We start from the raw sequence: 27,970 nt of genomic DNA, 5'->3' as shown, positions 1-27,970 counted from the left end.
GGAGCGGCGGCGCCGCCGGCCGGGTCATGCCCGTGCGCCCGGGCCGGCGGGGCTGCTGGCTGCGGCGGGATGGGCGCGCTCCGGGCCGCCGCCCTCGCCTTCCTCCTCCTCCTCCTCCTCGGCTGCCTCCTGCCCCGGCGCGGCCCGCTCAGGTGAGCGCTCGGCGCGGCGTGCTCGGCGCTGCGCATCCCCGCTCCGCTCCCTGCCTCCCTCCCTGCCTGCCTCCCGCCGCGGGGGAGGGGGGGGCGACCCGGGCCGACCCCCGGCACCCAAATGCTCCCCCGCCGGACCCCGACGCCCTGCGGCACCCCGACCCCCCCCCCCCCCCAGACCCGGAGCCCCTCCGGCATCCCGAGCCAGATGCTCCCCCAGGGACTCGGACCCCCTCCCCGGACCCAGACCCCCCTCCGGCATCCCAGCCATCCCTGGGGACGTGGACCCCCCTCCGGCATCCCGACCCATCTCAGTCCTGGACACTCTCCGGCATCCTGAGCCGGATCCTCATCCAGGGACCTGGCCCCCCTCCAGGACCCAGAACCCTCCCCCCGGCACCCCAGCCCCCCTCAGACCCAGACCCCCTCCAGGAACCCAAGCTGAATCCTCTCCCCAGGGAACCACCCCTGGATGCCCCTCCGGCATCCCAACGGCCCCCCAACCTGGACCCCTCCAGCATCCCGAGCCAGATCCTCCCCCGGGCACCTGCACCCCCTCCAGCATCCCACCCCACCTCCCCCCCCGAGACCCCTCCCGACCAGATGCCTCCCCCGGGACATCCGACCTTCCCTGTCCCGCACCGCCCAAACCCCTCCAGGAGGGCTGGAGCCCCCCCACCCAGCCCCCCCACCCCCGCTCCCCGGGACTCCCCCGGCACTGGGGTCCCGGCGCCCTGGGGACCCGGGGAGAAGGGGGGCACGTTCGCACGGCCACGCGCGGAGGCGGCACCGGGCCGGGCAGCATCGCCGCTCCCGCGGGGCCGCTGAGCCGCTGCCGTGGCCCGCAGGCTGGCGGCGGGGCGCAAGGAGACGGAGGCGGCCTCGCCGCGCGCGCCCCAGCCCCTGTCGCCCTCTGATTTCCTCGACAAGCTCATGGGCCGCACGTCAGGCTACGACGCCCGCATTCGGCCCAACTTCAAAGGTGAGGGGTGGGCGCCGGACCTGGCTCGCCGCGGCGGGGCGCGGGACCCCCCCCCCGGCACGCTCCCACGCCGCCCGCTTGCCTTGCAGGCCCGCCCGTCAACGTGACCTGCAACATCTTCATCAACAGCTTCGGCTCCGTCACCGAGACGACCATGGTGAGGCTTTCCCGGCGCCGCAGGAGCGTCCCAACGTGCTCTCGCCTCTCCTTAGCTCAGGGCATCCTGCAAGCAACCCCCCCCCCCCCCGCCGCATTTCAGCTGCCCCCATCTCTCCCCCTGTGCATGGCCGTGATCCTCCCGGGTGGCCCGGAGCGGGATGTGCCGCACATCCGTCCCGCTCCCGGCCCACGCGCCGCCCTGCTCCCCCCCAGGACTACCGCGTGAACGTCTTCCTGCGGCAGCAGTGGAACGACCCGCGCCTGGCTTACCGCCACTACCCGGACGACTCCCTCGACCTGGACCCCTCCATGCTCGACTCCATCTGGAAGCCCGACCTGTTCTTCGCCAACGAGAAGGGCGCCAGCTTCCACGGCGTCACCACCGACAACAAGCTGCTGCGCGTCTTCAAGAACGGCAACGTGCTCTACAGCATCAGGTAGGGCAGCGGGGCCCCGGGCTGGACCTTCCCCTGCCCGCCGCCCCCCAACCCCCTCCTCTCCCGCCGCCCCGTCCAGGCTGACGCTGATCCTCTCCTGCCCCATGGATCTCAAGAACTTCCCCATGGACATCCAGACGTGCGCCATGCAGCTGGAGAGCTGTGAGTACCTGGGCGGCTTTCCAGCCGGGTTTCACCCCCCTGCCCCATCCCTGCTGCCGGGGGGAGCGGGACGGAGCGGGATTCGGGGCTGGGGGGCAACAGGGCGCCGGCCCCCCCTTTCCACCGGTCCTGCCTCCCGCGCAGTCGGCTACACCATGAACGACCTCATCTTCGAGTGGCTGGAGGAGCAGGAGGCCGTGCAGGTGGCCGAGGGCTTGACGCTGCCGCAGTTCGTCCTGCGGCACGAGAAGGACCTGGGCCACTGCACCAAGCACTACAACACAGGTGAGCGGCGGCGGGGGCCGCGCCGGGGGGCCGGGGGGGGGGGCACGGGCCCCACGGCGAGCCCCACGGCGCCGTCTGTGCCCGCAGGCAGGTTCACGTGCATCGAGGTGAGGTTCCACCTGGAGCGGCAGATGGGCTACTACCTCATCCAGATGTACATCCCCAGCCTGCTCATCGTCATCCTCTCCTGGGTCTCCTTCTGGATCAACATGGAGGCGGCGCCGGCCCGCGTGGGGCTGGGCATCACCACCGTGCTCACCATGACCACGCAGAGCGCCGGCTCCCGCGCCTCGCTGCCCAAGGTGGGTGCCGGCCGGGACCCCCCCCCCAGCCGCCGGGCGCGGGGCGGGGGCCCTCTGCAAACCTTGCACCCCCACCCACCCGCCCAGGTGTCCTACGTGAAGGCCATCGACATCTGGATGGCCGTGTGCCTGCTCTTCGTCTTCGCCGCGCTGCTGGAGTACGCCGCCGTCAACTTCGTCTCCCGGCAGCACAAGGAGTTCGCGCGCCTGCGGCGGCGGCGGCGGCGGATGGTGAGTGCCCCCGCCACTGCTGTCACGACGCCTGCCCGTGCTCAGCTGCCCGGGGGCTGCCTCGAGCACCTCATCCTCCGAAAAAGTGGAGGGATAAATAATGTTGCAGCACGTTGCAAGACGGCGTTGCAGCAGATGCCCCAGCCCCTCGCAGAGACCGGCCCTCCGTGCCTCAGTTTCCCCTGCTGTAAAACGGGGCTAAGAGCAGCCTGGGCCTCTCCGGCAGCCCCATGTCGTCGCAGCATCCTGCCCCCCCCCACCCGCCCTGGGGGCAGCCCCTAAGGGCCCTGAACCTCCCTGTACCCTGCACCCCCATGCACCCCACATGCCCTGCACCCCAATGCTCCCTGCACCCCACACCCCAATATTCCCTGCCCCCCCATGCACCCCACACCCCCATGCATCTGAGGGCACCCCACACCCCTGCACCCTGCACCCCAATGCTCCCTGCACCCCACACCCCATGCACCCTGCACCCCAATACTCCCTGCACCCCCATGCACCCCACACCCCCATGCATCTGAGGGCACCCCACTCTCCATGCACCCTGCACCCCAATACTCCCTGCACCCCCATGCACCCCACACCCCCATGCATCTGAGGGCACCCCACTCTCCATGCACCCTGCACCCCAATACTCCCTGCACCCCCATGCGCCCCATACCCCCATGCATCCTAGGGCACCCCACACCCCCTGCACCCCAATGCTCCCTGCACCCCACACCCCCTGCACCCCAATGCTCCCTGCACCCGCAACGCGGGGCCGGCGGGTGCCCCCGGCTGACGGCCCCGTCCCCCCCCAGGAGGAAGAGCTGGTCCGCGAGAGCCGATTCTACTTCCGAGGCTACGGGCTGGGCCGGTGCCTGCGGGCGCCCGGCGAGACCCCCAGCCTCCGCGGCCCCCCCCCGCTGCCACCGGCACCCGGCGCGGACACCCTGCGCCAGCGCTGCTCCGACCGCGCCAGGCGCATCGACACCGTCTCCCGGGCCGTCTTCCCCTTCACCTTCCTCGTCTTCAACGTCTTCTACTGGGTCGTCTACAAAGTGCTGCGCTCGGAGGACATCCGCCCGGCACCCTGAGCGCCGCGCCGTGCCCGGACGCGGCCGCCTTCGCTCCGGCCTCGGTGCCTGCTGCGGGATGGGGCCTGGCACGGGCGGAGGAACCCCCCCCCGGGCCTTTTGGAGCCCTGTTGCCTGCCCCCCCCACCAGCCCGCCCCGGACGGGAGCATCCTGCATCTTGGCTTACGACCCCGGCGAGGCTCCCAGCCCCGGGGCCCCTCCACGCTTTGCGGGAAATAAAAGCAGTAGGCAACGTTTACGTAGGTCCTACAGAGAGAAACGTGTTGATGCTCTGCTTCCCCCCCCGCTCACAGCCAGCCCGAACAGGGCGTCCCCTTTTCCGCGTCCGTCTTCCTACGTGAATAAAGCCCGTCCGGGGTTTTCCGCGGCGTGGCTGCACCCGGGGTGTGGGTGATGTCCGCCAGAGGCGAGCCCCCTCCGGGTGCCCAGCCCGCCCGGCCCCGCACCCCTCCGCCGGGACCCCCGGCACTGCCGGGGGGGCTCCCGAGCATCCTCCACGCGCGGGGGGCCGCGGGAAGCGGGCGCGGGACCGTGCGGCAGGCAGGAGCGAGGCCCGGCCGGCCATCGCGCCCTGCGAGCGCTGCCTCCATCCGTGATTTTTTTTTCCGACATAATTGGCAGCGGCTGTCACGTCTCGTTAGCGGTGCCCCCCCCCCCCCCCCCAGCGCGGGGGCAGCTGCCAGCTGTGCCGGGCGCTGATGCCACGCCGCGGTGCCACCCGGGTCGGGCGCCGCGGTCCCCGGCCGGCGCGGGGAGGGCCGGGCTCGCAGCTGCCACGGCCGAGCATCAATCCGCCTCTGTGCTGCCGCCAGCCCCGTACCTCGCCGCCCCGGCGGCCCCGGCCTCCCACCGCCCCCTTCGCACTGGGAGCACTGGGAGATGCTCCATCCTGGCCTCCCACCGCCCCAGTTTGGACTGGGAGCACTGGGGGACACGTGGCCCCTGGCCACAATTTTCCATCACCCCAGTTCGGACTGGGAGATGCTCCACCCTGGCCTCCCACTGCCCCAGTTCGGACTGGGAGCACTGGGAGATACTCCATCCTGGCCTCCCACCACCCCAGTTTGGACTGGGAGCACTGGGAGACATGTGGCCCCTGGCCACAACTTTCCATCACCCCAGTTCGGACTGGGAGATGCTCCACCCTGGCCTCCCACTGCCCCAGTTCGGACTGGGAGCACTGGGAGATGCTCCATCCTGGCCTCCCACCGCCCCAGTTCACACTGGCAGACACTCAGCCCTGGCCTCTCACCACCCCAGTTTGGGCTGGGAGCGCTGGGAGACGCTCAGCCCTGGCCTCCCACCACCCCAGTTTGGACTGGGAGCACTGGGAGATGCTTGGCCATGGCCTGGCCTCCCGCCACCCCAGTTTGGACTGGGAGATGCCTGGCCCTGGCTTCCCACTGCCCCCTTCGCACTGGGAGCACTGGGAGATGCTTGGCCCCCAGCTGCGGCCTCCTACTACCCCAGTTTGGGCTGGGAACACTGGGAGACGCTCAGCCCTGGCCTCCCACTGCCCCAGTTTGGACTGGGAGCACTGGGAGATGCTCAGCCCTGGCCTCTCACCACCCCAGTTCACACTGGGAGATGCTCCGCCCTGACCTCCCACCACCCCAGTTTGGACTGGGAACACTGGAAGATGCTTGGCCCCGGCCCTGGCCTCTCATGACCCCCATTTGGACTGGGAGCACTGGGGTGATGCTTGGCCCTGGTCTCTCACCGGCCCTGTTTGGACTGGGAGCACTGGGAGACACTTGACCCCTGGCCGCAGCCTCCCACCACCCCGGTTTGGACTGGGAGATGCTCCGCCCTGGCCTCCCACTGCCCCAGTTCAGACTGGGAGCACTGGGAGACGCCCCCCCCCGCGCCCCCCGCGGCCAGGCCGCGCCCCGGGCAGCGCCGCCGGCAACCCCCGCTGACGGCCCGGGGAGGGGGCGGGCCGCGGGCCGTCCCGCTGCCGCGATTGGCCGAGGGCGGCGAGGGCCGCGCCGCGATTGGGCGGGCGGGCCGCCCGTCTGGCGGCGGCGCCGGCGGCCATGGCGGCGATGGCGGCGGCGGGGCGGCGGGCGCTGGGGCGCTGGGCCCTGGCGCTGGCGGCGCTGGCGGCGGCGGCGGCGGCGCTGGACAACGGCGTGGCGCGGACGCCGCCGATGGGCTGGCTGCACTGGGAGCGCTTCCTCTGCGGCACCGACTGCGCCGCCGACCCGCGCCACTGCGTCAGGTACCGCCCTGGGCACCGGCACCGGGGGGGGGGGGGGGCGTTACCCGGGGCACCGGGGGTGGTGGTGACCAGGGCACCGGTACCGGGGGGGAACGGTTACCCGGGGCACCGGCACCGGGGGAGGGGTTTCCCCAGGGCACCGGCACCGGGGGAGGGGGTTACCCGGGGTGAGGATTACCCGGGGCACCGGCACCGGGGGGGGGGGGGGGTTACCCCGGGGACGAGCACGGTCCCCGGGGACTCCTTGGGGTCCAGCACCGGCCCCAGGGCCTGGCCACAGCCACGGCACCGGGGCATCATGCCAAGGCCGCAGGCGGTCGGGCCGGCCCGGAGGCCCCGCTTCCCCCGTTACGCAGCCGCTTGCCCCACTCCCGTCCTGTCCCCCCGCACCGGCTGTGGCCCAACGCGGCAGCCGGACCACCGGCGCCTTCCCCTTCCGTCCTCCGGCGGCGAAGCGCTCACAGTGCCGAGGCGCCCGCCTGGAAGCAGCGCCCAGGCAGAGCCCCGCCGCCGGGGAACGCAGGTTGGTTGTAACATCAGCGCTACAAAACACGCTGCCACGGTCTCCGTCCTGTTCCCCGGTGGCGGGCCTGCACGGGGACCGTGCCTCGGCGCCCCAGCGAGCAGCTCTTCAGGGACATGGCTGACCTGATGGCCTCCGAGGGCTGGAAGGACGTGGGCTACGAGTACCTCTGCATTGACGACTGCTGGATGGCTCCAACGCGGGACAAGCGCGGTAGGCTCCAGCCGGACCCCGAGCGCTTCCCCAGCGGGATCCGCAAGCTGGCAGACTATGTGAGTGCCAACCCGCCGCAGCTCGGGGTGCTGCTGACAGAAACCTGCTTAGAGAAGTGTAAACGCCACATCTGCCAGTGGCTTACACCAAGCTTAGTCTGCAAATAAGATTAGGGAACTGGTTTCTAACCTTTCTGCATAAAAATTTTCTAAACTAGCGCTAAAGGGGATTACAACCTTTGCAGAAGGAGACAACGTCCTTGTTTATACAGTGCTTTGAACCGTGAAGCGTCAGGGTGATGACGGCAGATGGGGATCTGACGAGCAGTCACACTGGTCTCGTCTTGGGGGAGCAGAGGAGGGAGAGGAAGGGCTGTGTGAAAGTCAGCTACATAGCTGCCAGTTAAGGCCCTGCTTCCTGAAGTGGGCTTTTGTTTCTCCTGCTGTCGCAGCTTTGCCTCTTCCTGCCGTGTGGCTGCTCAATCCCCAGTTCTCTCTCTGCAAGCTCAGGTCCACTCCAAAGGGCTGAAGCTGGGAATTTACAGCGATGTCGGGAACAAGACTTGCGCTGGCTTCCCCGGCAGTTACAATCACTATGAGCTGGACGCCCAGACCTTCGCCTCCTGGGGCGTGGACCTGCTCAAGTTTGACGGCTGCAACTCTGACACACTGGAGCTGCTGGCAGAAGGTGCGTACTGACTTGAGAGCGTGCCGTGTCGAAAGCTGGGAACATTCTGCAGTCAGCAGGAACTCCGGCGAGGGGCAGGTTCCAGAGAGCTGCTTTTCCCTCACGGTAGTCATTAAGGTATTTGCTTACAAAAGCAGTTACAAGGTTGTGTTCCTGAGCCCAAGGTAGCTCTCTCCAAGGTAGCAACTATTGCCAGAAGCCACTTGGGCTCTCTACCCCTTCAGCTTTCCCCCTATTGCCTCCCGGAGCTTTCACTTGCATGTACGGCTTGAAAAAGCAGCCTTCTCCCCCCCGAGGCTGCATCACGCTGAGCAAAGAAACTTGACTGCATACTCTGGGGGATCTCTGTGCAGGCTGCTGCATCAGCTCTTAAAACAGCAAAGACTTTGCCCTTGCAGAGTGCCTTTATTGGAGAGCTCAAAGCACTTCGCACAGTTAACCCTTAATCCCTTTGGTAAGGCAATGTCATAATAGATCAGCTTTAAGCTGAAACAGCTTGCATCAGCCATAAAAAGGGCAGTTATCAGGTCTCTTTAACAGACAGAAGTCAAGAGAATTCTGGCATGAAAAACCTACTGGGATTTTCATTTTGAACCGTGCCAGTGCAAACGCCAATTTAGAACTTATTTACGCGCAGGCTGGCAAATCAGAAGCTGAAAGTTCAGTAACTTGCTGTTCTGGGGGGATTCAGCTACGGCTGCTCCGTAAGTAGCAGCACACCCCAATGCCACGTGAGCAGAGCTGCAGGAAGAATAACGCAGCTCGGAAGATGGCTTTCTCCTCGCTGGGCTCTCCCTGCCGGCACAGTCAGCACCACAGGGTTTGGCAGCAGGAAACCTGCACACACGGTCCTGCCTCTGCCTGGCAGAGAGACCCTGCCCAAGCGACAGTCCCGTCAAGGCCAGTTGGTCTGGCGTACGCTGGCTGCTGCGGCCAGGAGCACAGTGCAGACAGCACCTGAAGCGACAGTTAAGCTGAAAGCTCTTGGTAGAGCATATCTGTAAGCTAGATAAAATCCAGTTGTATCAAAGCAGTTTGAGGAGAGAGCAAAGTCTTCATTCTCTCTGCGCTGATTAAAAGGGACTTAACAGGACTCCCTGGGGACAAGGGCAGGATAAAGCTATCGTTTTTGCATTCCTGCCCAGTCCATATGGCATGCATGTCTCATAAGGACATATGCCTGCAACATTAACCACCAAAGCTGTACCCAGCAGCTTAATAAATACCAACTTGTATTTGACAAGTATCTAGAGGAAAAAACACCAGATAGTAGAATTGCAGCCTCAACCCGCAGCAGTATGTGCGGGGAGATAGCCGTCCCAGAGCAACAACGCTGCCCGTGACCTGCAGCAAAGCCGTAAAGGCGCTTGCCTTTGCTTGACAGGCAGGAGACCGGCTGCAGATGATGAACTCCCCATCTTCCTTTTGTTTTCTCAGCCACTAGCATATGTTGAGCTTTGATTTTGCAGAAGTTGAACTCAAACCCAAACCTGTGACACTGGATCAGTTCCCCTCTCTCTGCTCAGGCAGACTGCGTAACCCCTGCCTGTCCTGTTCCTGTAGGTTACAGAAACATGTCTCTGGCCCTGAACAAGACTGGAAGAAGCATTGTGTACTCCTGTGAATGGCCTTTCTACCTGAGGCCTGTGCAGCAGGTAAGCAGTGTTTCTCAGGGCTCATCCTGACAATAGCAGTATGCCAAGTGGGAAGAACAGTTCAAAGAAAAGCATTAAGACTGCAAAATTGCCTCTTTAGAATTTTTTTGCTGCGCTCTGGTCTGACAAGAGGTGAGTGCAAGGTGGAGGAAAACCCACGCTTTTCCTCCAGAGTCCTGAAGTAGCCTTGAGGCTGAGTCAGTGCTCTGCTGGAAAGGAATGAGCTCCTCAGGGGCTTAGTAGGATCCTACAGCATGAGCACTGCTGCAGGCACAGCCCAGCTGGAGCATGCTGAAGAGCACAGCAGCATCCATCTGCTTGCTGTCTCTGAGGAACTGAGCAACAAGACTCACCAGCTCGCTGATAACTCAGTATTATTCCTCCAGGACACTCAGTCGTACAGAGCGCTGCAGACTCGGAGACTTTAGAACAGCATATTAAATGCACAAAACAGAATATCTGGGAGCTCTCTGTATTGTTTACTGACAAATGTCTGCCAGCGAGGGTCCACCATTGACATACTGCTCTCCACCCACAGCTGGCTTCCCCAGGGTGTCATGCAGGATGCAGCCACCCCCTCCCACAGAGGCCTAAGTGTGTTAATGAGGGCAGGGTGTCCACCCAAGAAATGACAGTAATTACCAGGATGGCACAGTTTCATCCCACTTGTCCCATTACACCTTCAATTAAATAGCATCCAGGAGGATTTTCTGGCAGAGGCGGGTGGCTGCAGCTGTTCTCCCAAGGGAAGCAATGGGAATAGCACTGTCTGGTGCAGGATAAGACTGGAGTCATTCAGTGCAAAACATGTTTTAGAGAACCAGCATGCATTAGATCATCCAGATAACTGGCGGCAGAAGAGACTGCCACAGCTCTCCCCCAAACATGCCTAATCTGGTCTAGCTCTCTGGCTAAGCACGCTAATTATTTTGGCAGCCCAATTACACAGAGATCAAGCAGTACTGCAACCACTGGAGGAACTTTTATGATGTCTATGATTCTTGGAGCAGCATCAAGAGCATCTTGGACTGGACAGCAATTCACCAGGACAGCATTGTGAAGATAGCTGGGCCCGGGGGCTGGAACGATCCTGACATGGCAAGTACTGCAACACCCACCTCTCTCGCAGCACCAGCAAAAAATCCTGTATCTAGCTGGGATGGGGAAAAAGAGGCTCAGAGGAGAAACACTGAGGGCAAAGGCTCTGATGGGGTCCTGGGATCAAGAACTTTGCGAAAGGGACCCTTGGCTGGGAAGGTAAAGAGCACTGTAGCAGAACAGCATCCTCTAAGCATGTGGCACTGGAATACAGTCACCACAGTACTGAGAAAGCACTCTGTGTAAACATAGCCACTACAGGCAGTGCCGATCCAAAACACGCATGTGACACTGGGAGCAATTTTCAGAAGTGCCGATCTACCACCAGATAAGGATCCTTCTTTACTTCCGCCAGGGGTTCATCCTAAATTGTCACCTTGGTCATCTGTCTGTCCTTTCCCAAGCAGCTGGTCTCACTGACAGAGCATGGCCTACCTAATCAGGCCGCAGAGTAACAGGGTCCCACCCTCAGCACCCTGTCACTTCCCGGGACTCACCCTGGTGACTCAGTTTCTCCTTGGCAGGCAGCGTTACCAGGCGTTCTTCTTGTGTCCTTACAGCTAGTGATTGGGAACTTTGGGCTGAGCTGGGACCAGGCGGTGACCCAGATGGCGATGTGGGCTATCATGGCAGCTCCCCTCTTCATGTCCAATGACCTGCGGGACATTAGCCCCCAGGCCAAGTGGCTGCTCCAGAACAAAGAGGTGATTGCCATCAACCAGGACCCGCTGGGCAAGCAGGGATACCGCATCACCAAGGTACAGCGGGGCCTGAGGCCAAGGGTGCTGTCTGGGCCATGGGAGGCCACCTCCTTGGGGAGAGGACCCTGGGGACAAATGGGGTACAAAGCAGAGCACCCAGGGTTTGGGAACACAAGTCCCATGAGCCCATTTGTTCCTCAAGCCTGCTTAAGCAGACAGGCATAAAGACCATCAATCCCGTCTCCCCTAATGCAAGCCCTGGGCTTTTCTTCTTGGCAGGACAAGAACTTCGAGCTGTGGGAGCGGCCTCTGTCAGGCAGCGCCCATGCCGTGGCAGTGCTGAACCGGCAGGAAATTGGGGGACCTCGTAACTTCACCTTCTCCCTCACTTTCCTTGGCAACGGGCTGGCCTGCAACCCAACGTGCTCCGTCCAGCAGGTCCTGCCAACCAGCAGAGACTGGGGATTTCACAGCTGGGTCTCCTCCCTGAGCGTCGAGGTGAACCCAACAGGCACCGTACTGCTGAAAGTAGTGGCGTTATAGGAGGTACAAGACGATCTTCCTGTGAGCCTCCATCTCTCTAGACTTCTTGTCACAGGGAGAGTGTCTCCTGCTTCCAAGTGGGATGCCTGTGTTCCCCCCTCAGACATTCACCACTCAAGTGCTTCTGTGTGCACCTCGAATCCTCTGCCTAATGCACCAAAGACCCATCACTTCATTGTGAAGAGAACAGAGAAGCAGTTGCTGCTTGACTTCTCTACGCTTTCTCTAGCATCTCACCTAACTCTCCTTTCCCAAGGGGCTCCAAGGGCCCCAGCAGGGCAGCAACTCCTTTGTTAATAGCCAGTGCCACCAGTAACTGAAGAGCTGGGAAGTACACATGCAGCATGCTACAGCTCTTCTTCATCATTTCAGGGACAATTAAGGAAACGCACTCCTGCTGCCTTGTTCTTGCTTTCTCAAGATGGGTGATAATTACACTCACTCTGAGGAAGGGGGGGGAAAAAAAAAAAAAAAGACAGACACCACCCTCTCCTACCCCTGCTGAAGAAATGAAGAAACCCAACCCCCTCCTCAGAGTGTGGCCATCCCCTTCTGCCTTCTGACAACTCAGGGACAGTCCTAGCTCGCTGCACTGAGCAATTGCCTTCTCACTAGTGTCTGCTTTGTATGAACATGGCTGAAGTATCATGCCTGAGAACTGACCTTCAGGCATTCCTCCTCCTCCCAGAAGTCTTGCCAGGAAAATGGCAGTCACTCCCTTTTGGGAAATAATTCCCCCCCCCTACCCTCCATGGGGCCAGGGAGGTCACCCTCCTTATTGAGCTCCCCTCCAGAAATATTTACGTGCCTTCTAGGGCTGGCAGTAACCTTTAGGTTAAGTTACACAGGTCCTGCTGAGATAGGAAATGACTATTTAATCACTTATGCAAACAGCATGTACAAGGGTGTTCCCCTCTGTTACACAATCAGGGTATCTTGATTTGTCCTCACTTTTGTGATTTAAAAACTTGAATTAAAATGCCCCTAAAAAGGGCTAAGCTTTCTTAATCATGCTATAGTACAGCCTGGTATTTGGCCTTGTTTCCTAAAAACAGATTAATTTCACTTTGTAGTAAAGAAGACAACTTTCACTAGAGCTTAGGTACTTGGACAACGCTTGGTAAAGCCACAGTGCTGACGCGATGCAGCTACACAGATCAAGCCACAGGCAGAACCCACCAACACCACTGCTGCAAACGGCTTAAGCTGCAGAAGCTCCAGCCACGTTAGCCAGCAGTACTGAATAAGCAAAAATGCGAGTTGTATTCCTGCTCTGTAACTTACATCTCTCAATCTCTACAAAGACACAAGGAGGCATTTTCCATCCTTCAGCTCTATTCCCACTACAGAAAAATTACTCTAAGTTCCTTGTGCTCTCAGCACCCAGTAACAGCAAATTTCCTGACTTCAAACCCACCATAGAGATTTAAAGTAATTCTGAAATAGTACTACAGAGATATAAACTGTTGTAAATGAAATAAAAACTGTACAAGTTTAGAGGGGACATCTTTTGAAGACACCTTCTACCACTGAAATTCATAATTCATCTGGAGAACTACACCACAAGGCTCTCAGAGAAAAAAACTGGTACAAAAAGCTGTCAGAGCCGCAGACCCTACATTTAGGCACACCACCTCTTGGAAATGCAGTAAGAGGATCTTTCCCATTGGCTGAATTTCTCTAAAAACCCTCATAAGCAGTCAAGACCACACACTGTTCATCTATTAAGTAGCTTAGCAAAAACATCTTCCTGTTGGGTTGATACACTTACAAGTCCCAGCCCCAACAAGAGGAGATATACAAGAAGTGAGCAATGCAGTGTTTCCAAGTACTTTAATGTGGTCCATGGCAATGAGTAAGACAGAGCTTAGAACTGGATCACCTGGCCCTGCAAGGAGGAAGACAGAGTGAGTACATTCACCACTGAATCTCCCCCTCTCCCCAGCCACAATCAGCTCAGAGCAGCAAACCAGCTTTGGTCTGTCAGCAGTACTTTTCTACAGCCATTCCTCCAGCAACAGGCAGAGGATACTGATGCCCCTCAGCTCAACACAATCTTTCACCCAGGAGTTTGGGAGTGCCCAACAGTTGCCTACGCTGGCAGCAGCAGCAGCTCTCTCCCAACACACAGCTGTGTTCATCACCCCCCAAATTTCCATTTTTATCAACCACTCTCAGCACATGAACGTACCTTTCTCTTCTTGTCTCCTCCCAGTTCAAAGTGCTTACACCTCTTAATGGCCAGCATCCTCTTGGACCTGCAGTTGGGCTCCACGCACTCCAGCCTTAGCACAATCTTCTTTGTGGTCTTGGCCTGGGAAGGGAAGAGTAGAGGTGTATCAATGAGGAGAACACCCAAGAGCAGGCAAGCTGCCTCTAGCAGGGAAAAGCCTGTTATTTGTATGCTTGAAGATTCAACGCTTTATGCTTGAAAATTAAAGGAAAAGACCACCAACACAGTCAGGCTCATTCATTAAAAACAAAAAGGTACCTTAAAGATCAGCATGAGAGTAAAGTGGATCTTTACCTTCTCACAGTGCTTTATGATAAGGAACGCTAGTAAAATACCTTGTAAAAGATAGTAAAAAGATAGTAAAAGCATTTACTGGAGGCCTCCTGGCTGGTCTCTCGCAAGTATCAGTAATATTGAAGGAAAGCCTGTTCAGGGAGTGCACCTAGGAAAAGGCATTGCTTTTGCAAAGCATGGGAGAACACAGCCTAGCAGGGGTTAGGAGGAGCTCAGAAAAAAACCCCATAAGCAGCACCACTGACAGACTTTCCCGCGAAGGGGCAGTGGCACAACGTACTGAACGCGGACCTGCGCCTGCTGAGAGCTTCATGAAACCCAGAAGGAAGCATCCGAAGCTGTGAGGCTGTCACAGCAGCTGGGCAGAGCCGTAGCCAGGTACAAGCCGTGGCTAGTGATCCACATGATATTAATGGTGGAAAGAAACAGAAACAGGGATGGCACCTGCAGGTAGGGAACGCAGGAAGCCAAGCTGCGAAAGCAGGGTGGCACCTTAGCGTATGCTGCTTGCATAGGCGTTTTCTGCAAGGTACTCCTGGTTTCTGATGTAGTCTACTGGAAAAAACTGCTGCCTGATTTTCTCTTCTTGCTGCAAGACCTCCTGGAAGCCTTCAGCAGAATACCAGGGCTTTCCAACACTTAGCTGAAGCAAGTTTATAAACATAGCTTGTAGCAGCCTTTGCGTAGACAGTTTAATGTTTTACAGCTCTCACTTCCCCACTGTGCACAGCACAGGCTTTGCCCCCACCCTGTCCTGTCTTTGGTAGGGGGTGGATAGGGAGCAGAGGAGGCACCACGAGAGACAAAAAGAGAAATTTTGCGGTAAAACTAGAATCCCGGGTGCCCCACACACTGAAGAGGAAGGACAACAGCTAATGGGTCTCCCTAATTAGTCTGCACCGCCAGCACAGAGCTGCCATAGCGCAGCACGAGGCCGCAGCATCACCAGGCCGCAGCAGCCTGATGCGTTCCCCGAGCGGGGCACGCAGGTGGCCGAGGGGGCCCCGGGTCCTGCTCCCGCCGGCAGTGCTCACCTTCTTGCGGAAGATGGGCTTCGTCTGGCCGCCGTAGCCGCTCTGCTTCCTGTCGTAGCGCCTCTTCCCTGCGGGAGAAAACGGCTCTTTGCAGGCAGCAACTCCGAAAGGGCGAAGGGCAGCCGGTGCCCTCACCGAACCCCCCCCCCGGCCTCCCGGGAGCCCGGGCCGGGCCGGGCCCGCGGCGCGCCGGTGCCTACCCTGGGCGTAGAGCGAGTCCTTGCCCTTCTTGTACTGCGTCACCTTGTGCGGCTGGTGCTTGCCGCACTTCTTGCAGTAGGTCCGGCGCGTTTTCGGCACGTTCACCTGCGGGCGGCGGAGAGGCCCGTCAGCGCGGCCCCGCGGCGGCCCGCTCGCCTCCCCCACCCCCGCCCGGCCTGCGCCCCCGCCCCGGCCCCGCGGTCCCCCCCCGCCGCCCAGAACAGGCCCGCAGGCGAGCGGAGCGCGCCGCCGCCGCGGCAGATGGCGGCGGATAGAGCCCAGCCCGCAGCGCCCCGCCTCCCGCACTCACCATCTTGCCGCCGGCGGCCCGAAGAGAAGGAGCGAACCGGAAGCGGAAGCAGATGGCAGCGGGGAACCATAGAGAGGAGGCGACTGTCTCCTCGGGCTGCGCGGCGCAGCGCTGCCTCCCGGCGGGAGGAGCGCGGGGCGGCGCTGGGGGCGCTGGCGGCCCCTGGCGGCGGGCGGGGGCGCAGCGCGCGGCGGGCACGGGGGGTCCTGGGGGGCCTGGGGAGGGGGCCTGGGGGGTACAGGGGGCTGGGGGGCTTGGGGAGGGGGGTACAGGGGGATGAGGGTTCGGGGTGGGGGTATGGGGCTGCAGAGCTGTTTAGGAGTGGGGGGTTATGGGGGGCTGGGAGGTTGGGGGGCCCAGGGGGGTCCTAGAGGGCTGGGGGCACGGAGGGTTGTGGGGGGCAGGGGCCGGGGGGTGGGGGAAGGGGCTCGGGGGTGCTTGGGGGGGCGGTGGGGAAGGCGCGGGGGGAGCCGGCTGTGCAGGGGGGGCGGGAATGGCTGTGCGGGGGTGCAGCGGTGCAAGTCTGCAGGGACGTGTGTGCGGGGATGCGGGAGTGCAGGGGTGTGTGCGGGGATGCAGGAATTCAGGGATGCGGGTGTGCAGGGAGGTGTGTGAGTGTGCAGGGATGCAGGAGTGCAGGGAGGTGTGTGCGGGTGTGCAGGGAGGTGTGTGCGGGTGTGCAGGGATGTGCGGGTGTGCAGGGATGTGTGTGAGTGTGCAGGGAGGTGTGTGCGGGTGTGCAGGGATGCAGGAGTGCAGGGAGGTGTGTGCGGGTGTGCAGGGAGGTGTGTGCGGGTGTGCAGGGATGTGCGGGTGTGCAGGGATGTGTGTGAGTGTGCAGGGATGCAGGAGTGCAGGGAGGTGTGTGCGGGTGTGCAGGGAGGTGTGTGTGGGTGTGCAGGGATGTGTGCGGGTGTGCAGGGATGCAGGACTGCAGGGAGGTGTGTGCGGGTGTGCAGGGATGCAGGAGTGCAGGGAGGTGTGTGTGGGTGTGCAGGGATGTGTGTGCGGGTGTGCAGGGAGGTGTGTGCAGGTGTGCAGGGATGTGCGGGTGTGCAGGGATGCAGGACTGCAGGGAGGTGCGTGCGGGTGTGCAGGGATGTGTGGGTGTGCAGGGAGGTGTGTGCGGGTGTGGAGGGATGCAGGAGTGCAGGGAGGTGTGTGGGTGTGCAGGGAGGTGTGTGCGGGTGTGCAGGGAGGTGTGCGGGTGTGCAGGGATGCAGGACTGCAGGGAGGTGTGTGCGGGTGTGCAGGGATGCAGGAGTGCAGGGACGCGTGCAGGTGTGCAGGGACGTGTGTGGGTGTGCAGAGACAGGCGTGCGGGTGTGCAGGGCTCTGGGCACAGCAGGCAGCAGCACAACCGCCCCTGCCCGCCGCCCCGGCAGCACTGCTCTACCGGCCCCAGCGCCCGCAGCTGCATCCGGTCCCGGCTCCCGCGGCCCGGCCGTGTCCGGCCCCGGCTCCTGCGGCCTGGCCATGTCCGGTGGCGGCACGGGCGGGCGCCGGGCCCGGGCGGCACACGACGGCTGGGGGCACTGTGGAGGTGGCCGCGGGCGTCTCCAGGAGGAAACACACTCGCTGCTTTGAGTCAGAAACCAAAAAAAAAGGGGAACCGAAAGGGTGGGGCCGGCCGGCCCCCGTCCTTCCTCCCCGCCGGCGGGAGCAGCGGGGCTGCGTGGCGCCGGGCAGGGCCGCCCCGAGCGGGGGGCGCGGGGCAGCCGGCGGCGCGGGGCGCCCGCACCGGTGAGCGGCGGCGGCGATGGCGGCGATGGCGGCGCGGGGGGCGGGGGGCGGCGGCGCGGCACCGCGTGGCGGCGGCGAGGCGAGGCGGCGGGGCGCGAGGCGGCGAGGCCGCCCGCACGGGGCCGAGCATCCCCGGCGGCGGCGGCGGCGATGGCGGGAGCTGGGTACCGGCGGGAGCGAGGCGGCGGCGGAGGGAGGAGGCCGCGGCGCGATGGGTGGCGAGGCCGGCCTGGGGCCTCCCCGTGGCGCGCGGCCTGGCCGGGCCTCCCCGGAGGCCAGCGCGGGCCCCAGGGCCTCCCCGCCGCCAGCCTTGCCGGGGCTGAGCCACGGGTGAGCCGAGCTGGGCGGCCTCAGCTTGGGCCCTGCCTGGGCCTGCCGGGCACCGGGGCTGCACCGGAGCAGGGGATCGGGGCGGTGGGTGGGTGCCGGGGCCCTGGGGCTGCACCAGAGCAGGGGGTCGGGGTGGTGGGTGGGTGCCGGGGACCCTGGGGCTGCACCAGCGCAGGGGGTCGGGGTGGTGGGTGGGTACCAGGGGCCCTGGGGCTCCACTGGAGCAGGGGGTCGGGGTGGTGGGTGGGTGCTGGAGGCCATGGGGCTGCACCAGCGCAGGGGGTCGGGGTGGTGGGTGGGTGTGGGGGCCCTGGGGCTGCACCAGCGCAGGGGGTCGGGGTGGTGGGTGGGTGTGGGGGCCCTGGGGCTGCACCAGCGCAGGGGGTCGGGGTGGTGGGTGGGTACCAGGGGCCCTGGGGCTGCGCCAGAGCAGGAGGTCAGGGCGGCGAGTGGGTGCTGGAGGCCCTGGGGCTGCACCGGAGCAGGGGGTCGGGGTGGTGGGTGGGTGCTGGAGGCCATGGGGCTGAGCTGGAGCAGGGGGTCGGGGTGGTGGGTGGGTGCTGGAGGCCGTGGGGCTGCACTGGAGCAGGGGGTTGGGGTAGTGGGTGGGTGCTGGGGACCCTGGGGCTGCACCGGAGCAGGGGGTCGGGGTGGTGGGTGGGTGCTGGGGACCCTGGGGCTGCACTGGAGCAGGGGGTCAGGGTGGTGGGTGGGTGCTGGGGGCCCTGGGGCTGCACCGGAGCAGGGGGTTGGGGTGGTGGGTGGGTGCCGGGGGCCCTGGGGCTGCACCGAAGCAGGGGGTCAGGGTGGTGGGTGGGTGCTGGGGGCCCTGGGGCTGCACCGGAGCGGGGGATCGGGGTGGCGAGTGGGTGCTGGGGGCCCTGGGGCTGCACCTGAGCAGGGGGTCGGGGTGGCGAGTGGGTGCTGGGGGCCCTGGGGCTGCACCGGAGCAGGGGGTCAGAGTGGTGGGTGGGTGCTGGAGGCCGTGGGGCTGCACCGGAGCAGGGGGTCAGGGCGGTGGGTGGGTGCTGGAGGCCGTGGGGCTGCATTGGAGCAGGGGGTCGGGGTGGTGGGTGGGTGCCAGGGGCCGTGGGACTGCGCCGGAGCAGGGGGTCGGGGTGGTGGTGGGTGCCGGGGACCCCGGGCAGCAGCAACCGCCCCCAGGCACCAGGGTTGGGGTCGGGCGGTGGAGCAGCCCGGGGGTCGCTCCAGACCCGCCGCAGGAGCGAGCTGCCGGCCGGCCCCGGTCGGGGGCCCAGGCGCACCCCTGCCTCGCGGGAGGCCGGCCGCCACATCCCGGCACGCTTGGCCGAGGTGTGACAGCAGCAGGAAGTCACATCAGCCGCCCGGGGGGGGACGGGGACGCTTCCACCCACCCGCTTGCCACCGCCGCCGTCACAGCGCAATGGCGATGGCTGGTGGTGGCGGTGAGTCCCGGGGACGGGCAGGGACGGGGCGAGGTGCCCCCGCGCCGGGAGAGGGGGCAGAAAGGGAGCCACCATGGAGGGCGGTTTTGGGGACGGGGAGGCCGTTTTGGGGACAGGGAGGTGGCATCCTGCGGGCTCCGAAGGGCTCCCCGCGGCCCTCACGCTGCTCCCTCCCCGGTGGCCGTCGCAGAGGACGCGGCGAGGACCTGTCCCACGTGCCCGACGCTGCTGGCCGTGGCCCAGCTGCTGCGGCTCAAGGTGAACCCGTGCACGGGGCCGCCGCGGTGGGGACGGGGGGGGGACGGGGCCCGGAGGCAGCTTATTCGGGACGGGGGTCCCTGCCTGCCCCCGGGCTCCGGTGGCACCGGGCTGCTCCGGAGCCGGGCTGCCGGGGTGCTCGGACGCAGGCGAGGCCTGAGCCGGCACCGTGCCGGTGTCATCCCCGTGCGCAGCCCGCCGGCAAGGGCGGCGCGGAGGTGGGCGCCATGGCCAGCGTCCTCCTGGAGAGCATCTTCCTGAAGCGCTCGCAGCAGAAGAAGAAGACGTCGCCGCTCAACTTCAAGAAGCGCCTGTTCCTGCTGACGGAGAGCAAGCTCTCCTACTACGAGTACGACTTCGAGCGCGGGGTGAGTGCCGGCAGCGGGGCGCCGCGGGGGGCCGGCGGCAGGGCCCCAACGCCGCCGTGTCTTGCAGCGCCGGGGCAGCAAGAAGGGCTCGGTGGACATCGAGAAGATCACCTGCGTGGAGACGGTGGTGCCCGAGCACAACCCTCCGCCGGAGCGGCAGGTCCCGGTGAGGCGGGCTCCCCGCGTCCGTCCCCTCCCCGGGACAGCGGGCCGGGGTCCCGCGGGGTGCCAGCGCCCCTCTCCGCCTCTCTCTTCCAGAGGAAAGGGGAGGACTACAACAACATGGAGCAGATCTCCATCATCGAGCGGTTCCCCTACCCCTTCCAGGTGGGTCCTGCCGCCGCGGAGGGCGCCCGGCCCGGGGGGGGGGGGGGGAGCAGCGTGCCGGCGCGGCCCCCGGCGCGCCGAAACTCGGAGAGGGAAGTGGAAAGTCTCGGGGGACGGGGGCTTATTTATAACGCGGCCGTCACGGGGCGGCGGGTGCCGTGCGGGGCGGCGCGGGCGCTCAGGCGCGTGCTCGCCCGCAGGTGGTGTACGACGAGGGGCCCCTCTACGTCTTCTCCCCCACCGAGGAGCTCCGCAAGCGCTGGATCCACCAGCTCAAGAGCGGTGAGCGGCCGGGCTCCCACGCCGGCTCGTGCCATGGAAGGGCGAGCGCCGATCGGAAACGTCCCCCGGGGCCGCGGGCGCCCTCCGCAACCCCCCCGCCGGCTCCCGGCGCGGCTGCCGGGGGCAGATTAGCCGCGGGAGCCGCACGGGGAGGCTGCCGGAAGGAGCGCGGGCCGATAAGGGGGAAGTCGGCGATTTTGCGAGAGCCCCAGCCCCGTGCTGCTGCTAGCGCGGAGGGGTTGCGGGGCTGCCGGAGCCGGTGCGAGACCCCCAGGGATGAGGGTGCAGCAAGCACCGGGCTCTTCCCACCGGGATGCCTGCGGCACGCTCTGCGGGAGAAGGGGCTCGGTGCCGATGCGCTGGGGACCAGCACGATGCCGGGGGCATCAAGGGGAGAAGATGCTCGGGGGATGCAGCCAGGGCTGGGGTTGTCCCCTTCCAGAAAAAGGGCTCGAAAGAGCCGCAGATGGGGGGTGCTGGGCAGCAGGGCCCATCACAGCAGACCCTGGTCCTTCACGCGTGTCCGGGTGCCCTTGCGGAGCTGCTTGAGAGCTTCGATCCCATCCCAGAGGGCAGGACCGGCCTCCCCACGGCTCGGAGTGGGCTGGCGTTGGGCTTGCACCGGGGCACGGCGGCATCGAGCCCAGGGGCACCCAAGCAGGGCTGTGGAGGGCGAGATGGTCTAACGGGGCATCGCGGGAGGGCGAAGCCCAGGCTCACGCCGCCCTCCGCCGCCGCAGTGATCCGCTACAACAGCGACCTGGTGCAGAAGTACCACCCCTGCTTCTGGATCGACGGCCAGTACCTGTGCTGCTCGCAGACCGCCAAGAACGCCATGGGCTGCAAGATCCTGGAGAGCAGGAACGGCAGTAAGCCGCCGTGCCCGGCCCCCCGCGCTCCCCGCGCCCCCAGAGCCGCGGATTTAGCCTCACTTTCCCCCCTTCTCCTGTTCTGAAGGTTTAAAAGTCGGGCGGTCGCACCGCAAAACGAAGAAGCCGCTTCCCCCCACTCCCGAGGAGGACCAGGTAGGGACCCGCGGTGGTGCCTCGTGCCCCGAGGGTTCCCCGCGCGGGAGGACTTCCCCGGGGGAGCTGGCGAGAGAGATAGGCCCTGATACAGGGTGGAGTCACGAGCTGATCCGAAAGGGCTAGAGACAGCGCTTATCTTCTGGGAGGATCAGCCTCCGAGGAGGAAACCTAGCAATGAAAAGCACGGGGTGGCGGGGAGCGATAGCCGGGCGGAAGCGGGTGTGGGAGCGGAGAGGACCTCAAGGGCTGACGTGGCCTGAGCCCACCGCCCCGCCGTCCCCGGGGAGGGTCTCGCTCGGGTGGCGGCGCGTCCCCGTGTCCCACACTCTCCCTCGCTCCGGCGAAGATGGTGATGAAGCCGCTGCCCCCCGAGCCGGCCCCCGGCGCAGCGGGGGAGATGAAGAAGGTGGTGGCCCTGTACGACTACTCGCCCATGAACGCACAGGACCTGCAGCTGCAGAAGGGCGAGGAGTACCTCATCCTGGAGGAAAGCCACCTGCCCTGGTGGAAAGCCCGCGACAAGAATGGGTAAGAGCCCCCGACTCCCATGGTCCTGGGGCCAGTGCACCTGTAGGAGAAGGCAGCTGTCCCAACGTCCCCGCTGGGACAGCCTCAGGCCCCCCGTCCTGTGCCCAGGGGTCCCTCCTGGTCTCGGGTCTCAAGGTGTCCAGCCCTTCGCTCCATGGTCAAGATAGGCCACTTGCACGTGTGCAGGGCTCCTTCGTTACAGAGCACGTGAGCAGGGTGAGGGAGACTGAAGCAGGCTGGAGTATTGCCAAGGGCACCGGCCCTCCCCAAGCAGGGACCCCCAGACAGTCTGGGCCAAGGTTTTTTGGACCATTTCCACTCAGCTTGCTGGTGCAGGCACCTGCTTTTCTGCTGGCCTCCTCCACCTGTGCATGACCAACCCCTCTTCCCCACAGGAGGGAAGGCTACATCCCCAGCAACTACGTCACCGAAACCAGCAACTCCTTGGAGATCTTTGAGTGAGTAGGAGAAAGCACAGGGACGTGGAGAGTTGCACTGGGATGGAGACTTTTCACGTTCGGTTTTGCTAAGCTCTGCCTGGCTGGGTCGCTCTGCCTCTCGCACACCCTTCCAGAGCCTCCCGGCCCGCGAGAGCCGCTGCCGAGAGCCCGCACACCCTCCTGCCCCGGCAGTGGTGGGGCCAGGATCAGGCTGGGCTGGGGATGGTGGTGGCTGTGGGGTCCTCTCCTGACCACCATGTCCCCGCTGCAGGTGGTACTCCAAGAACATCACCCGGAGCCAAGCAGAGCAGCTGCTGAAGCAGGAGGTAAGCGCTGACGCCTGGCGCTGGGTCCTCTGCAGCCCTTCCCAGGCTGCTGGTGCCCAGTGTGGCATTGAGCCCCACCGGTCACATCTCGGCACCAGGGCTGCCCGTCAGACCACCAAGCTCCTCCAACAGTCACAGCTGAAAATCGGAGGGAGGGAGGAGGCCCAGACAGTGGCCTGATCTCTGGGGGGATAAATCCGACATCCTCCCCAGCCATGCTGGGATCTTCACTCACTTCCAGCCTTGCCTGCTGCAGTCACAGCTCCCCGCAAACACCCCGTCCCCTCTCCCCTTTCTGTTTTAGGGGAAGGAAGGGGGCTTCATTGTCCGAGACTCGACCAGCAAGACAGGCAAATACACCGTCTCTGTCTACGCCAAGTCCGCTGTGTAAGCAGATCCCGGGGGCCCCTCGGGGCACGTCTCGCCCTCTGCCCGTCCTGCCATGCCGCTGACCCCCGTCCTGTCTCTGCAGGGACTTCCAAGGCATGATCCGCCACTACGTCGTGTGCTGCACCCCCCAGAATCAGTACTACCTGGCGGAGAAGCACCTCTTCAACTCCATCCCGGAGCTCATCACCTACCACCAGCACAACTCTGCCGGTGAGCACGCAGGGGCACTGCGCCCCGGGCCCTCCATGCGTAGTGTCTCCCCGCGGGGCTCGGGCGAGCGAGCACCCTCTCCCCCCCGCCAAACCACCGCAGCCCGGCGCAGGCCCCAAGCAGCTTCAGCAGACCGCAGGGAAGTGGTGCGCCGCACTGCAGCGCTCAGCGAAACACCGCCGAAACGAGCCTCTGCTTTGCTGGGCGCCAGCACCAGGGACCTCGTGCTCCCTGAGCACCTCTTCCCCCGGCTTCCTGCAGGGCAGCGACTGTCCAACACCCCGCCGCACCCACCCCCAGAGCTTTTAACAGCCGTTTGCTCTCCCGTGCGCAGACCTCGCCAGCGGCTGTAGCAAAGGGCTCTAAGCCTGGCTGGAGGCAGGTGGAAGCAATGTTGCTTTCTTTTACTGATGCCGTTTCCGTCAACTCTGCTCTGGACGAAAGCAAAACACAAAGCAATCCGACTCGCCCAGTGGGCAGCCTGCATTCACAGGGATAAAATGATAAATGACCTCTCAAACAGGGAACAGGCAGAGCTGGAAGCAGCCCAGAGAAAGCTGGAACAAGAATGCTCTTTCGCAAGGAGACTCTGGGACAGGCTGAGCCAGAGAGGGGACAGGCGCCCCGGGGGACAGCGGGAGACAGCAGGATTTTTACTGACACAACAGTATTCTGCCCTTGCGCTGAAGGCAGGAGGCTCGTGCTCCCTGCTGGCACCGTGTGGGTAGTCACGGTGTAGAGGTACCCAGCAATGTCCTTCCTTGTGTTTCAGGCCTCATATCCAGACTGAAATACCCCGTGTCTCAACACCAGAAAAGTGCTCCTTCCACAGCTGGCCTCGGCTATGGTAAGCTGGCCTCGGCCACCTCCCCGTCCCATGGAGCCTGAAGCACAGGCTCTGCCTGCGGTAGCTTGCTGGGCTGGATCAGGGCTTCTCCCCCTGCAGCAGGGCTCACAACGTCCCCAGCAATCACTTCCCAACCCTCACAAGCCTTCTGGGGACAGCACTGACCATGGTACACTGCAAGCTACTTTGCTCCCCACCCCTTAGAAGAACTGGTCTTAGATTTCATGGATTTTGGGGGCAGTGGTAGTGATCTTTTGGGCAGCACATGCTTGGGAGCCGTGGAAGTGAGGTCTTCTGCAACCAGCTAGGTCAGACGGCTGGGAGCACTCTGCACGGAGGGCTCCTGCACCCACGTCACACTTGCACTCTCTATCCCAGGGTCGTGGGAGATTGACCCGAAGGATCTGACTTTCCTGAAGGAACTGGGGACAGGGCAGTTTGGAGTGGTGAAGTACGGGAAATGGAGAGGCCAGTACAACGTCGCCATCAAAATGATCAGGGAGGGCTCCATGTCCGAGGATGAGTTTATCGACGAAGCCAAAGTCATGATGTAAGTGGTGACCAGCCCCCAGGTCTGTGCTGGAGAGACGCCTCGCTGGAAGGACTGCGCTCTCGGAGAGTTTGGAGGGGCAGTCGGGGGCAGCCACAGGCAGCCTCACACACCGCAAAGTGCATTCCTACCGCAGCAGCCTGCTCCCTCAGGGCTGAGCTCCCCAGCAAGTTTTTCCATTGGCTGCTGGGCCAGGAGCACCTTCCCTTGCCAAGTTCTCCCGCTCCTTAATCAGAGATGCTTCTCCTGCTGCTTGGCCTCCTAGATGCTCAGAACTCCCCTTCTTGCTCCCAACACAGGAACCTGTCTCATGAGAAGCTGGTACAGCTCTACGGGGTCTGCACCAAGCAGCGTCCCATCTTCATCATCACCGAGTACATGGCCAACGGCTGCCTCCTGAACTTCCTGAGGGAAACTCGGCAGCGGTTCCAGCCCGCCGAGCTGCTGGAGATGTGCAAGGATGTCTGTGAAGCTATGGAGTACCTGGAATCCAAGCAGTTCTTGCACCGAGACCTGGTAGGGATGCGGCTGAAGGACGTATCTTTGGCTTAGGGACAACCACAGCACATTCTAGACAGGGTTCAGCTCATCTACCAGCAGGAGGAGAGGCAACTCCGCAGCCTTCTGCTCAGAGCATCCCTCTGACCACCTCAGCACGGACAGGATGCCCACCACGGCATCTCTGAAGCCTGTGCTCTGCGGCGGGCGAGCAGAGATTGCAGAAAGGGCAGCACTGCGCAGTTTTCGAGGACGCATTCTCAGCGCGTGCGGGGCTCTGGGCCAGGCAGCACAAGCAGGCATCGCTGGCGCAGGCATAGATAGGGAGCGCTCAGTCTCCACGGAGAGCTGAGCCTGCAGTTTGCACAGCCAGACCGCCGGCTGGCACTGCCAGCTTGTCCTGCTACGTGACGTACCCAATCTCCTCCTGGCGCTGCTTTGCTCAGGCAAAATCCTGATGGGGCAGCTGCCCCGTCACGGGCTAACAGGATGCCTGGAGGCTTCTTCTGCCATTGTTGCAGGGAACGTTATAGCTTGCCCCAGGTCGGGTTAACTGTCTGGAGCAGCCTGCAGGATAAAGCTGGACAAAGCACTGAATCACTGGAGGCAAGACAGTTTCAGGTGCCACAGGGGGAAGGGAGAGGCAGCAGCAGGTAGGAATGACTGCCTCCGTCTCTCCACCCACAGGCTGCTCGCAACTGTTTGGTGAACGACCAAGGAATTGTGAAAGTCTCAGACTTCGGCCTTTCCAGGTCTGGTTGATGTGTCACTTTTTCTGTCTCAATCCCCTGTCTCCTCCTTTGGTCTCTTCTGTATTTTAGTCTTCTCCCCCACCATCCACCAGCTCCGTTCTTCTCTGCCTTTTCTTGTCTTTCCTCTTCCATCTGCCTCAACCTTCTGCCTGTCCACTTCCCACCCTCCCTTTCTTACTTCCCTCCTCTGTCTTTCCCCTCTCCCTTCCCCTTTTGCTCCTTCCTTCCCCCATCTCTGGTCTCCTGACTGCAGCTTTCTTCCCACGTGCCCTTTCTGCATCTTGCTATGCTCCTTTGTCTCTCTAGCCCTTTTCCCATCTTGCCTAACATACTTGCTTGCAAAGGGATGTTTTTGCCTGTTGAACCACATCTGGAGTGCAAACTGATCGCTCTGAAAGCCGTTCACTCCTTTGGGGCTTGGTTGCATGGGGGGGTGAGATGTGGAATCCAGCACAGGCTCCCCTGATCCATTTCCGTGCTGCAGGTATGTTCTGGATGACGAGTACACAAGCTCCATGGGGTCCAAGTTTCCAGTTCGGTGGTCGCCCCCTGAAGTCCTTCTCTACAGCAAGTTCAGCAGCAAGTCTGACGTCTGGGCTTTTGGTGAGAGCACTGCATTAGTGATCTGGGGGTCTGGGTGAGAGTGTGGCCCAGCGACAGGGAAGCTCCTCTACAAAGCAGCTCCAGATGCAGATATTCCTGTGCCGTGAATTGTCCCCGGCTGTCCCCCTGAACAGGCGTTCTGATGTGGGAAGTTTACTCCCTGGGAAAGATGCCTTACGAGAGGTTTAACAACAGCGAGACAACAGAGCACGTCATCCAAGGCCTGCGCCTCTACCGACCGCAGCAAGCCTCAGAGCGGGTCTACGCCATCATGTACAGCTGCTGGCATGAGGTAAGTCATGCCAGGCCACCTCCGTCCACCCTGGGACCACTGAAGTGGCTCCCCAGCTCACCCTGGGGTGGGAGAGGGTTTGGCACTGGGGGGAAGATGGGGGCAGACGGGAGCCCAGCAGCTGCGGCATCGCTCTCCCTCCCCGTGTTGCAGAAGGCCGAGGAGCGTCCCACGTTCACCACGCTGCTGGCCAGCATCATGGAGATCACGGACGAGGAGCCGTGACCGCCCGAGTCAGGCCGTCACTGCCCACTCGCCCTGCCTGGCGCCGGTGGCTGGTACTACCGGGCCGGCAACACCTCCCCACCCTGAGCACAAGACAGCAACCCACTGCTACAGTCCCCGGACACCCCTGGTCACCAGGACGGCCCCGGTCACCAGGACAGAGCCTCATCAGCCATAACCAGGACGGCCCCGGTCACTGGACAGAGCCTCATCACCTGTCATTGGGACAGCCCCGGTCACCAGGACAGAGCCTCATCACCCATCACTGGGACAGCTTTGGTCACTGGACAGAGCCTCATCACCCATCACCGGGACAGCCCTAGTCACTGAACAGAGCCTCGTCACCTGTCATTGGGACAGCCCCGGTCACCAGGACAGAGCTTCATCATCTGTCACTGGGACAGCCTTGGTCAGTGGACAGAGCCTTGTCACTGGGACGGCCCCGGTCACCGGGATGGAGCCTCATCACCTGTCACTGGGACAACCTCGGTCACCGGGATGGCCCTGGTCACTGGGACGGAGCCTCGTCACCTGTCACTGGGATGACCCCGGTCACCGGGAAGGCCCCAGTCACTGGGATGGAGCCTCGTCACTCATCACCAGGATGGCCCCGATCACCAGGATGGAACCTTGTCACCCATCACCGGTATGGCCCCAGTCACCAGGATGGCCCTGATCACTGGGATGGAGCCTCATGATCCATCACCGCGATGGCCCCAGTCACTGGACAGACCTCATCACCCGTCACCAGGACAGCCCCAGTCACCAGGACAGAGCCTTGTCACCCATTGCTGGGACGGCCCCGGTCACCAAGATGGAGCCTCAAGACCCATCACCAGGACAGCCCCGGTCACTGGACAGAGCCTGGTCACCCATCACCGGGGTGCTGAGGAGCCCCCACTGCCGCCGTCACTGGGAAGACGCCGCGGGCAGCCCCTGGCGGGCCGGCCGGCAGGAGCCCCGCTCGGCGGCAGCCCCGCAGGCCGCTGCGGCGTCTGTACAATAAATGGCTGCCCGAGACCGCGGCTCCGCGCTGCCCGCCG

General features: G+C 63.4%; 4 protein-coding genes across 6 annotated transcripts; 3 read left to right on the top strand and 1 right to left on the bottom strand.

Moving 5' to 3' along the window:
• Positions 1 to 49: 49 nt before the first annotated feature.
• Positions 50 to 4,064, top strand: LOC112989725 (glycine receptor subunit alpha-4-like). 2 transcript variants are annotated; one of them, XM_064518430.1, is made up of 9 exons: positions 50 to 152; positions 1,001 to 1,134; positions 1,224 to 1,291; positions 1,507 to 1,730; positions 1,810 to 1,892; positions 2,037 to 2,177; positions 2,265 to 2,479; positions 2,567 to 2,710; positions 3,514 to 4,057. In XM_064518430.1, exons 1-9 carry the CDS (start codon positions 70 to 72, stop codon positions 3,787 to 3,789), a joined length of 1,368 nt encoding a protein of 455 aa, XP_064374500.1. In that variant the 5' UTR covers positions 50 to 69; the 3' UTR covers positions 3,790 to 4,057. The 2 variants fall into 2 exon arrangements, with proteins under 2 accessions (XP_064374500.1, XP_064374502.1); XM_064518432.1 differs by lacking the exon at positions 2,037 to 2,177 and having other exon boundaries at positions 3,514 to 4,064.
• Positions 4,065 to 5,788: 1,724 nt separating this feature from the next.
• GLA (galactosidase alpha) lies at positions 5,789 to 12,928 on the top strand. Its single transcript, XM_064518433.1, has 7 exons — positions 5,789 to 6,011; positions 6,632 to 6,806; positions 7,257 to 7,434; positions 8,998 to 9,089; positions 10,026 to 10,187; positions 10,748 to 10,945; positions 11,168 to 12,928. Exons 1-7 carry the CDS (start codon positions 5,827 to 5,829, stop codon positions 11,429 to 11,431), a joined length of 1,254 nt encoding a protein of 417 aa, XP_064374503.1. The 5' UTR covers positions 5,789 to 5,826; the 3' UTR covers positions 11,432 to 12,928.
• A 319-nt stretch (positions 12,929 to 13,247) lies between these two features.
• Positions 13,248 to 15,641, bottom strand: RPL36A (ribosomal protein L36a). Its single transcript, XM_064518442.1, has 5 exons — positions 15,504 to 15,641; positions 15,193 to 15,298; positions 14,993 to 15,060; positions 13,623 to 13,745; positions 13,248 to 13,319 (listed from the first exon to the last, which is right to left on the bottom strand). The coding sequence occupies exons 1-5, from the start codon at positions 15,504 to 15,506 to the stop codon at positions 13,299 to 13,301; spliced, it is 321 nt and encodes a 106-aa protein (XP_064374512.1). The 5' UTR covers positions 15,507 to 15,641; the 3' UTR covers positions 13,248 to 13,298.
• A 1,068-nt stretch (positions 15,642 to 16,709) lies between these two features.
• BTK (Bruton tyrosine kinase) lies at positions 16,710 to 27,947 on the top strand. 2 transcript variants are annotated; one of them, XM_064518428.1, is made up of 20 exons: positions 16,710 to 17,246; positions 19,194 to 19,261; positions 19,456 to 19,629; positions 19,697 to 19,795; positions 19,888 to 19,956; positions 20,157 to 20,238; positions 20,979 to 21,107; positions 21,196 to 21,263; positions 21,613 to 21,794; positions 22,190 to 22,252; positions 22,506 to 22,560; positions 22,865 to 22,947; positions 23,033 to 23,160; positions 23,933 to 24,007; positions 24,386 to 24,557; positions 24,857 to 25,073; positions 25,743 to 25,807; positions 26,292 to 26,410; positions 26,545 to 26,702; positions 26,856 to 27,947. In XM_064518428.1, the coding sequence occupies exons 1-20, from the start codon at positions 16,721 to 16,723 to the stop codon at positions 26,925 to 26,927; spliced, it is 2,604 nt and encodes an 867-aa protein (XP_064374498.1). In that variant the 5' UTR covers positions 16,710 to 16,720; the 3' UTR covers positions 26,928 to 27,947. The 2 variants fall into 2 exon arrangements, with proteins under 2 accessions (XP_064374498.1, XP_064374499.1); XM_064518429.1 differs by lacking the exons at positions 16,710 to 17,246; positions 19,194 to 19,261 and having other exon boundaries at positions 19,386 to 19,629.
• The last annotated feature ends 23 nt before the right edge of the window (positions 27,948 to 27,970 follow it).

Source organism: Dromaius novaehollandiae, chromosome 11 (genome assembly GCF_036370855.1).
Source record: "Dromaius novaehollandiae isolate bDroNov1 chromosome 11, bDroNov1.hap1, whole genome shotgun sequence".
NCBI classification, from domain to species: Eukaryota; Metazoa; Chordata; class Aves; order Casuariiformes; family Dromaiidae; genus Dromaius; species Dromaius novaehollandiae.
Note: the sequence above shows the minus strand (reverse complement) of the source record. Positions and strands in the feature narration are given on the sequence as shown.